The 11,126-nt window shown below is 38.1% G+C and overlaps 1 protein-coding gene and 1 long non-coding RNA gene across 2 annotated transcripts; both read left to right on the top strand.

The window, feature by feature from the left end:
• The first annotated feature begins 176 nt into the window (after positions 1–176).
• On the top strand, positions 177–6,890 carry casp8 (caspase 8, apoptosis-related cysteine peptidase). Its single transcript, NM_001104788.1, is given in 12 exon segments — positions 177–272; positions 864–1,026; positions 1,918–2,090; positions 2,177–2,282; positions 2,687–2,816; positions 2,937–2,977; positions 3,663–3,738; positions 4,726–4,781; positions 4,868–4,982; positions 5,109–5,236; positions 5,373–5,746; positions 6,656–6,890. Coding segments are annotated over 11 exon segments (1,446 nt in total). The 5' UTR covers positions 177–272; positions 864–918; the 3' UTR covers positions 6,795–6,890.
• Positions 6,891–10,391: 3,501 nt separating this feature from the next.
• Positions 10,392–10,916, top strand: LOC144986886 (uncharacterized). Its single transcript, XR_013650758.1, has 3 exons — positions 10,392–10,530; positions 10,619–10,702; positions 10,782–10,916. It is a non-coding gene; the product is annotated as an uncharacterized LOC144986886 (long non-coding RNA).
• Positions 10,917–11,126: the final 210 nt, after the last annotated feature.

The raw sequence follows: 11,126 nt of genomic DNA on the forward strand, positions 1-11,126 counted from the left end.
AGAACAGTAAAAACGTGTAACGATATCGGTAATTATAGGAAACATTTTTGTTCATTTTAAGTTTTGGTTTTGTGAGGTGCTTTTATGGTGAATCACGATTGTACACAATTTCCTCTGAAAGTGAAAGTAAGTCAGTGTCGATAATACATGGGAAGAAGTCTGATGCAAGTTTCCTTAACAACAAGAAACCGGGAATTTTACGTTCATTTTCTATGTTAAGGCACTTTTTTTGTCTTGGTGCTGTTAATTGACTAACGAGTGTGTGGACATTGGTAAGTCACGATGACGAACTTTCTTGTGAAACTATTGTGGGGAAGTTACGTAACGCTGTGTGACATTTACGTTCATGTTTGGTAGACAGTCTTTTCTGACTTCAACATTTTAGGTCTTTTTCGTTTGTTTGTTTATTGTTTATATTTATTCGGTTTGCTTAAAATTTTAAGTCGAAACTGCTGTCAAAGAGTATTTCTGGTGACGTAAGACGCAGAAATAATTGGGAGTGAACGTCGTGTCAACGTAAAGCTGAAAAAAAACGTCGTGTCAACGTAAAAGCAGAAATTAAAAATAAAAGAAGGATCATCGCTGTAAATTTTTAAAATTGTTATCTGTTTAACTAAGTAACCTTTTAGTTAGTGCCAACTAACACAGATTGAAGTTTTCAACCTACCTTTAAAATACTAATAAAAAACACAAAAAACACAAACAAACATAAGAGACTGACTTAGTTAACTTAATAAACAGAGGAAGTGTAAGAAGTATTGTTGTTGCCTATTTGTTGTTCCATCTGTAACCTCTTGTTAATATTTTTGCGTACATTCTTTCTTTGAATTTCCAAAGATGTTTTGGTCTTTTTGCTTTGACAGCACTAAAAGGACTGCTGGGAGCTGAACATCAGAGGTCTGTGCTGTTTGGACAGCGATGGACAGGCGGACACTGTCCCGTATAGATGATGAGCTGAACTCTGAGGAGGTGGCGGAGCTTTGCTTCTTGTGCACCGATTTTATCCCCAGAAAACGTTTGGAGGGGGTAAGAACTGCATTTTCATTCATCTGAGCCACAACAGGAAACAGGCCTCACACACATTCTACATCGGGGGTGTTCATTACGTCAATAGGATGTGTGGGTAGATTGCGGGCCATCAAAAATAAATAAACAAAACAAAAAATGTATATATATAATTTTAAAACAAGTGCCATCAATGAATCATCATGCTGTGAAGTATGTCACTTGATTGACATTCAGAACGGCCAATCGAACGTCCCGTGAGACGTATATTACTGCAAAATGTGTCTTAAACTACACTGAAACGCAGTCTGCCTTCCATTGGAAAGGCTTTGCCCCCCGGGTTCTGATGGAGGGCCACTCCAGCCCGCAGGAAGCAAGCAAGACAGAGACACTGACCCAGCTGTCCCGCCACGGCGCCTGCTGCCGGCTCCGTGGTCCCGGGACATGCGAGGCCACTCATGCAGCAGAAGCGCGTGGTTCTGGAGCCCTACCCATGGAGCAGGGTCCTGCCAGCGTGCACTCTAATGCCGCCGCTGCTCACCCACCAGTCCCGCCACCCATTAGAAAGCCTGAGTGGGCAGTGAGGACCGCCTTCCTGCGGGCTCCAGCTCCTGGGGATACCTGGTTGATTCTCCCAATAGCATATGCTTGTTTCAAAGACTAAGAATTTATAAAAATTCTCATGTTTATTTGCTTAAGCAGAAAGACTTACTACGAAAAGCATGATTTTTAAGTGAATCACAATTATTTTGAATTAAATGGATACATTTAGATGAATATTTCTGATTACAACATAAAAAAAAATAGGTAGATCTTTTGAAGATTGTCATCTCAAAAGTAGGTCACATGCCGAAAAAAGTGTGAGCACCCCTGCTCTACATTCACTTTTGTGGGTCTGTTTTTTTCATGCAGATCAGTTCAGCTAAAGATCTTTTCTTAAAACTTGAGGACGCAACTTTGCTGGACAGCTCTTACCTCACTCAGCTGTTCAGAACTATCCATCGAGAAGACCTCGTCAGGCAGGTGCAGAATGGAAGCAGACAAGCAGAGGAAGCCGATGCCGTTCCCAGTTTGTCTGATTACAGGTAAAAGCAGTATGTTTGAAATTTACTGAAAATAATCAATAGCTCATCTACGAATTATTTTATCTTTCTCCTTATCTCTCCATCAGAGTGATGCTGTACAGCATACATGATGACATGACCGAGGAGAACCTTGACAAACTGAAATTTCTGTTAAACCCCAAGTTGAACAGAAGGCCACTGGAGAAGAGCAAAGTGAGCAAATGCAAACACAGCTTATGGGCACTCTAAAATAATACCCATAATTCCTTAGAATGAATGCTAAAAATGAATTAGAAATCATTATATTACATTACTTTTTTTAAGGTAAAGGGTTTTTGCCATACATTTTTACGTTTATATTTCAGCAGGAAAAAAGATAAATATAATAACTAAAAGTTTAAATAAAGAAAACACGGCACGGCATATGTTTATGATTGTAAAATTCAAAGGGAAAATGATTCATTTAACATCACTGTGAGTGTTTCATAACTTTCATTTGAAACCTGTTCATTATTCCAGCCCTTTGTTTCTTGCTTGAAACAAACCATGTTTTAATCTGTAAAGCAGCTAAAAAGTCCTTGTTTGTTGAAAACAGTCTTTCTTTCTCCTAATTACAGACTGCTCTGGATGTATTTGTTGAAATGGAGAAGTCACAATTAATATCAAAAGACGACGTCTCTGGGCTTTATAAACTGCTCTTGGAGTTTGATAAAAAGCTGGCAGCAGTTGTCGAGAAGTACATGCAAGGTATTAGATTCAAGTTTTAGTATATTTCATGATGTGATTGTAAAGTATAAGGACACAAACCTCTACCAGTGTTGTCTAGCTTCTATCACCTCTTTTTAATTTGATTTTTGCTTTTTCCAGATCATCGTGGAGCATTAACTGATACCAGCCACTATCAAAAGGTGTGTTTGTCTATAGTTGTGTCTTTTGCGTAACTACTTTCTATTGACTATTTTAACATGAAAACCAGCATTCCAGTCTTATTCCATATAAGCTTTTACTACAAATAGGACACTACAAAATAATCGTACTCCCTGTGTCACCCTCCTCATTACGTTATATTCTAGGTAAGGCAGGTGGGATATGCCAGTTTATTTCTGAGTGCCTTCCCTAAGAACAAGTCTAGCAAAACACATCCTATTTTTATGTTCTGTATTTGCTGATAAAATTTGCGGATTCAAATTGTCTCCCCAAATTTACAATTTTGAGCTCTAGAATACCATCCATCTTCAGCACCAGCTGAATCCCTTTTAGTGTCACGGGGTTGTGAAAACTGGGGGTTGTTTTATCCAAATCTTTAAGGCAAGCTGGGTGTAACCAGCAGGTTAATAAGCTTCATGGCAAAACCCCCTTTTTTAATATCAAAATGCAGTAAAAGCATCTTCTTTTTTTAAAAAAGCCACATTAGAATCTCATCAGCATTATGGTGCTTTTTACCCAACATTCTCAGGAACATGTAAACAGAAACATTCCTGTTGTAAACAAGTTGTCTAGGATATTATCTTATACAGTTTATGTCTTTGTTCAGAAAATAATTTGCATGTAAAAATAATTGTGACTCGCCTAACTCCCTGCTCTTTCCTGCAGAGACCCAGCATCCCTTCGCTTGAATCGCTTTCTGTGTCTCAACCTGAGACTTGGTCCGAGACTGAGGATCCAAACAGTAAACATCATTTTTCTACATTTATTTTTGTTTTATCCCTCGTCAACCCACCATCTGGATCAGTGCTCAAGGGGTCCAGTGCAATGGGATTTTGGTGGGTATAAAGTGTGGGTGTGAAGGGAAGGTGCTTTGGCGGCCCAAACCCTGATCAGGAAATTAGGCTTTTGGGACGTGGAATGTTGCCTCTCTCAGTGAAAATGAGAGAGTGCGGTAGGTTGAGAGGTACTGTCTAGACATAGGCTCACCTCCACACACGCCCTGGGTTCTGAAACTCAACCCCCCCAAGAGGGGTTCAACTCTACCTATCTAGAGTTGCTCAAGTTGAGAGGCGGTGAACTGCTGATGAAAGCGGAGGCTGGAACGACTTGGCAGTCCTACTGTGAGGATTCGTTAAGAAAATCTAGCTGAACCCTTCATTGGGGAGGTCTTTAACTCCCACATCTGGGAGAACTTCAAACAGGTACAGAGAGAGGCTGAGGACATTGAGTCAGAGTGGATCTTGTTTCTACCTCTACTGTCTCTTCAGCTGTTTGAAGCTGTAATCGCAAAGACTCTGGATTCTGTTTCGCGGTGGCAATCTACCGCACAGAGTGACTTATTCTGAGTTATTCTCCTCCACATCGAGTGCAGCCAGTTGAAGGGACTCAAGCACCTGGTCCAGATGGCTCCTCGATGCCTCCCTGGGGAGGTTTTCGAGGCATGTCCCACTGGGCGGAGATCCTGTAGAAGACCCAGGACACACTGATGAGATTACCTCTCTTGACTTGCTTTGGAATGTTTCAGGATTTCTCTTGAGGCGCTGGAGGAACTGGCCAGAGATAATAAAGTCAGGGCATCTTTGCTTGGTCTGCTGATCCGCGACGTTACAGTCCCAGATTAGTGGAAGAACATGGATGGATGGGTTGTTGATTTGTTTTGAAATAAATAATGAATAAATAAATAACTTTGTTTCTTCCCCCTGATTTTGTTTTTCTCCAAATCAAACAGATGGAGTAAGGTCTGATGCAACACCATGTCCAGACCCACCAACTTCACCTGATGAGGTAACATTCTCATACACCCACCTCCTATTATTTACTTATTTCTGAAGAATTGGTTTAGTTTGACTGTACGTGTTTTTGCCCTGTAGGAGGAGTATTACAGTTTTACTCATGAACCTCGAGGTTTGTGCGTGATTTTTAACAATAAGTTATTCTTCCCCGAGTCAAACCTCGGTGAACGAGGTGGAACTGAGAAAGATGAAAGTAAGTTTGTTGTGACATCAAACGATTTTATAGGCGTGTAGACGTATTTAAGAATGTTCTTTGGTACTTGTTTCATTGGGGCTGGTCATACTGGTGTTGTATGATGAATATATCTTTTTTCCACAGAGTCTCTCAACAACTTGTTCCATCGTTTTGGCTTTGAGGTTGTGGTGCACAACAATCTCACTGCAGATTTAATTGAATCTGAAATAACAAAACTGGGACAGAGAAATTTCTCGCATGATGATGCTTTGGTGAGTCATGTTTTATTTTGAGACAGGACGAGAACAGAAGACAGATTTTATGATTTAAGTGCAGCTTTAGCTGACTGGCCAGTAAAGCATTTAAGTAAAATGTTTGGAGACTGAAAGAAAACTTTATGTCCTATAGGTAGTCTGTGTCCTTTCCCACGGCGACAACGGATGTGTTTATGGAATTGATGGGAAGAAAGTTCAACTGCGAGCTCTGACCCTACCCTTTACCAGTTACCGAGCCCCTAGCTTGATAGGAAAGCCAAAACTTTTCTTTATCCAAGCATGTCAAGGCACACTAGACCAAAGTGGTTATCTTCCAGGTTCGGAAGTGAAAGGGGATGCAGAGTTGGAAGCTGATGCATCATCTAGCACCAGCAACTCTGTGCCCAATGATGCTGACTTCTTGCTGGGCATGGCAACAGTGGCAGAGTGCAAATCTTTTAGAAACAAGTACACAGGCTCCATCTACATCCAGGAGCTGTGCAGACAGCTGGAAAGAGCTGCAGAGAGGTGAGAAACAACTTGAGCAAAAAAAAAACAACCCCCACTTTTCTGAGCTGAACTTAAAGCCCATACAAGTAAGAAAATAAACTGATCCAAATAAGCAAAAGGTTTCATCCTAATATAGAAGCATGCTTTAACCCTATAAGTAAAATAAAGTTTTTAACCTACCCCAGGCATTTTATCACGTTAGGGAATTAGCTGAGATTAGAATGTAGGGTGAGTGTTGCTCAGCTCTAAACGGCTCCGTGCCCTCAAAGAGAGGATGGGGGTGGGTTCTTGATTTTCTTGACCAACCAGTATGAATTTTCTTGTCTGTGATTGGCTGTATGGTGGCACATACGTCATACTGAGCTCAGAGTCCAGAATGCAAAAACAAAGAAAGAGAGAAAGCGAGATTTGAAACAAGGCGCCTGAAAACGCAAACATGTATTTTGAAACCAAAGAAAAAGATTTTCAAAGCAAATATTTAATGTTTCCATATGCTATTTAGAAATTTTTGATTTCAAACTGGTTTCAATATAGTGGCACAAATATGATTTCATAGAAAAACTACGGACAAAACATACACTTCTAGTTTGACTGAGAAATGTGTTTCAACACTGTGTACAATCTGTAGATACAAGAAAACCACAATATACATTTAAACACAGAAGCACGATATAATCAAAAACAAAGTACTGGTAGGTGCAATGGTGGATAAGATAGTGAGTGATGTATGAAGCACACTTATCTAGAAAATGCTCAGGAGAGGGAAGTAGCAGGAAGGCCAAGGGCAGCACCCTCAGCTCAGGGAAGTCGGACTAGATAAAAATATTTAATCTGAATGGGTTTCTTGTTGTGTGTTCTTACAATAATGCAATGCTGTTGTAAGTTAAGGGTTAAAAAATGTTTTCTTCTCTTTCTGTCCTTTTTCAGCTCAAAGATGGAGGATATTCTGGGTGTCCTGGTCCACGTGAACAGAGAAGTCAGCAAAGGAGTGTTTTTGAACAAAAAGCAGATGCCTGAGCCCAAATATACGCTCACCAAGAAGGTTGTTCTTAAATATATGAACTGACCTCTGAAAAGCTGTCTACGGATTGATTGTAGAGTCTCAAACTTTTGAGGATTAGTCTATTTGGTTTTGTCTGATTATTATGCTGGAGAAGTTTACATTTAAATATTAAATCATAAATAAATAAAAATACAAATCTAAAATTTTACTCTGTTTTTTTTTCCAGAATAGGCAATGCTTTATTTTTACACTGTAGCCTATTTGTAGTAGTTAGATAACATTCACATCACCTTTTATGGAGACAAGTAAATCTTTTTTTTTTGCGGTTAAACAATTTTTTAGCACAAAGGTCTTTTTTTGCCATAATGTTTAGAAACTGTGTCTCTAAGAAACGCATAATATTTCACATACATGGTTCTAAGGGATACTGCTCGACGCAGTGTGTATTATCAGAAATTAATGCACTCTGTGGAAGCTTGGATGATGACATTTGTCCATTATTTCAACTGAAAGTTATATAAAAATTAAGCATTACTGGATATCATCATGCAATCAGCGATGTCCCATAGCACCTACCTTTACAGTTTTCTCATTCTGTTTAGTTTTTCTAAAATTTCATTTTGTTTTCTGGAAATGTCTTTTGTTTTCTTAAATGTTTTTTTTTTTTTTTTTTTTACAATTTTCTGGAATTTGCTTTTGTTTTCCAAAATGTAATGCAGTTTTTTTAAATATTTGTTTTGTTTTTTTAAATTGTCTTTCTGATCTTTAAAATCTTTTTGCATTGAGTGAATTGCTGATGTGATTTGCACTTCAGGGCCACCATGTTTTTTCCAACAGCAATTCTTTTTTTGTCTGCTCCAGGATCCAAAAATTTGAATAAAGAAATACTCTGAAATTCAAATTTGAGCTTGTTGTGAGGGACTGGTGGATCAAAGTAGCAGACAGCAGGCGGACAAAGGTTTAGACAGTTTATTGAGCCCAGAAGTGTTGATCAGGTGAAGAGGCTGGCAGGAGAGCAAGTTGACTTGTATTTTCAGGAGCTACAGATGAGGACTGGAACTGGGAGCGTAAGAAGCAGGAAGGCAGGCAGGAGCAGAGACCATTGGAGCATTGGACCATCAGGCATTGCATATGGAAATGAGCTGGGTGTTTATACTGCATGAGTCTTAATGGGAACATGTGAGTAGGAGTCGAGGTCAGTTGAGGTAACTCAGCAACAAGTTGGTTGAGTCAACAATTTTCATACTAAATACAGTCAGAATTGGTTAATTGTGTAAATGTAAAACATGTGGTTTTAATCATTTTGTCTTTCCTTAAATTAGGTTTTGTTGACTTTTACTTTTGGAGCTGTTTTTTTGGTACCACAAGGTGTTGCTGTTGTGGCACAAATAAGCAATCTAATATTTCATTCTTTACTTTTTCCTTTCAGGAACTTCAGAAACAAAATCATGTACAAAACACAAAATCATGTACCGATCGCAACACAATCCTACAACTTCATGAATGAAAGGGAGCAGTCAGAAGAACAATGTTTGTATTTTATGCTTGCCCCTGCTAAATCAAAAAACTTGTATATGTATAAATATGCATAGTTTAGATGGCCCCGCCCTTGGCAATTCACAGGCAATACAATAATGCAAATAAATGAAAAACAAGCAACGTGGAATTACCTTTAACATAACACTCCTATTTGATTCATCTATACATATTTTTAAACTGGAAAATATGTGTACAACTTTTTCAATAATTTTGTTGTACATTCCAGGGTTTAAAAGTGGTGTGAGCAACTGAGTGCTTGAAATAAAATCTACTATGATATAAATCTTCAGAACTAAAAACAAAAATCGTAAGTAAACTCTCTGGCGTTACCTTTCACTGATGAGTGTGTCGACATCCTTAAGTCAACAATGACGAACTTTTGAAAATTTTTGAGACTGTAGCCCATATTAAACTAATATTAAGTTATGTAACGGTTATCGTTGTGTTCCTTGAATGTTAACCTTAATCAGATTTAAGTTGTTTGTGACACGAGAAGTAAAAGGTTTATTACTTTTAGGTCAAAATTGCTTTTAAAAACTCTTTTTGCTGTCAAAAATAAAATATTAAAATACCTATTTTTTGACCTCCCTATCCAGAGAAAATTTGGTACACGTCTTGTTTTGACAGCACTAACAGGACTGCTGAGAGCTGAACATCAGAGATCTCTGCTGTTTGGACAGGTGGACACTGTCCCGTATAGATGATGAGCTGAACTCTGGGAGGTGGTGGAGCTTTGCTTCTTGTGCACCGATTCTATCCCCAGAAAGCGCTTGGAGGGTGTAAGAACTTTTTTAAAACGTGAGGAAGTTTTCTGGACAGCTCTTTCTTCTCTCAGCTGCTAAAAACTATCCATCGAGAAGACCTTGTAAGGCTGCTGCAGAATGACAGCAGACATGCAGAGGAAACCGATGCCATTCCTATCTTGTGTTCTGATTACCGGTAAAAGAAGTGTTTGTTTCATATTTGATTGATAGCTCACCCATGAGCTCTTTAATTCCTCTCTTGATCTCTCCATCAGAGTGATGCTGTACAGTACACATGATGACATGACCGAGCAGAACCCTGACAACTGAAATGTCTGTTAAAGGACATGTTAAACAGAAGGCCACTGGAGAAGAGTGAAGTGAGCAAATTCAAACACAGCTTATGGGCGCCAAATGTAACTTAGAAAAACAAGCATAAAAAAATCAACCAAGACTAAATTAGTTAAAACAACGTTTTTTCTGTTGCTATTTGCCTTGAGTACGTAATTAATTTTTTCACAAGATATTTTCTAAATGTACTGTATCGAATGGACGCTTCAGCATATGGGAGGGCAAGACTGGAATTGAACCTACAATCTTTCAATCAGAAGTCTCCTCCACAGCCGTTGCACCTTATTAAGAAATTGAGTTATTTAATGAACTTTTTCTAAAGTTAAAATGAATTTGTAATAGTAATAGTACAATAGTAATAGTACAATAGTACAGTAAAGTATGAATTAAAGTCTTTAGAGTTAGATACACACAGATTGCAGTTTAAATGAAGAAAATGCAGCTTAGCATGTTTAGGGTAGAAAAATGTATGATGAAAAGCATTTATTTAAGCACCATGACATAATTTTTTAGCTTTTACATGGTTGTATTTGTTGAAATGGAGAAGTCACAATTAATGTCAAAAGACAACGTCTCTGAGCTTCATAACTGCTCTTTGAGCGTGATAAAAAGCTGGCAACAGTTGTCGAGAAGTACATGCAAGGTATTAGACTCAAGATTTTAGTATATTTTATGATGTGATTTTATGAAGTGTTGTCTACCAGTGTTGTGTAGCTTCTTGTCACCTCTTTTTGTATGTGCTTTTTCTAGAACATCATGGAGCATCAACTGATACCAACATCAATCAAAATGTGTGTGTGCATATGTGCCCATTCATGTGTATTTTGTCTTACTACTTTCTATTGACTACTTTAATTAACATGAACACCAACATTCTAGTCTTACTCCATGTAAGTTTTTACTCCAAATAGAACACTGCAAAATAACTGTGCTCTTTGTATTACCCTATTACCCAGATTACATAATATTCTAGATCAAATAGGTGGGACATACCATTGTAATTCTGTGTATTCTGTCCTGTAAACACCCTATTCACGATGAATAACAAGTCAGATAAAGAAAGTCATATTTTTTGTTCTTTATTTGCTAATAAAATTAAAGTTTTTGATTCTAGAGTAACTCTAGGATATCATCCATCTTTCAGAGCCTGCTGAATCCCTTTCGAGGTACTAGGGGTAGTGAAAACTCAAGAAGATTCTATCCAAATGTTGCAGGGCAAGTTGAATGTAACCAGCAGGTTAATATGTGTTGTAGCTCCACTGGAAGAATAAAAGAAAAAAGAAAAACACGAGACAAAATGAGACAAAATTCAAGAGCTGAAGTGGAACTCAGGAAGATGTAAGTAAGTTTGTTGTGACATCAAACATTTGGGCTGGTCATACTGGTGTTGCATGATAAATATATCTCTTTTCCACAGAGTCTCTCAACGACTTGTTCTGTCGTTTTGGCTTTGAGGTAGTGGTGCACAACAATCTCACTGCAGATTTAATGGAATCTGAAGTAACAAAACTGGGACAAAGAAATTTCTCGTGTGAAGATGCTTTGGTGGGTCATGTTTTACTTTGAGACGGGACAAGAACAGAAGAGAGATTTTATGATTTAATCGCAGCTTTAGCAGATTGTCCAGTTGACATTTAAGGAAAATATATACACAGATTTAATATTTTCTATTTTCTAATCCGTGTGGATGAAGAAATTCAACTGTTTATTATTTTGGATATATTCCAAATTCACAAGTGTAAATTGTCCAATTCACAACCTT

This window comes from Oryzias latipes, chromosome 17, assembly GCF_053564925.1.
Source record: "Oryzias latipes strain Hd-rR chromosome 17, Olatipes_Hd-rR_3.1".
Lineage (NCBI taxonomy): Eukaryota > Metazoa > Chordata > Actinopteri > Beloniformes > Adrianichthyidae > Oryzias > Oryzias latipes.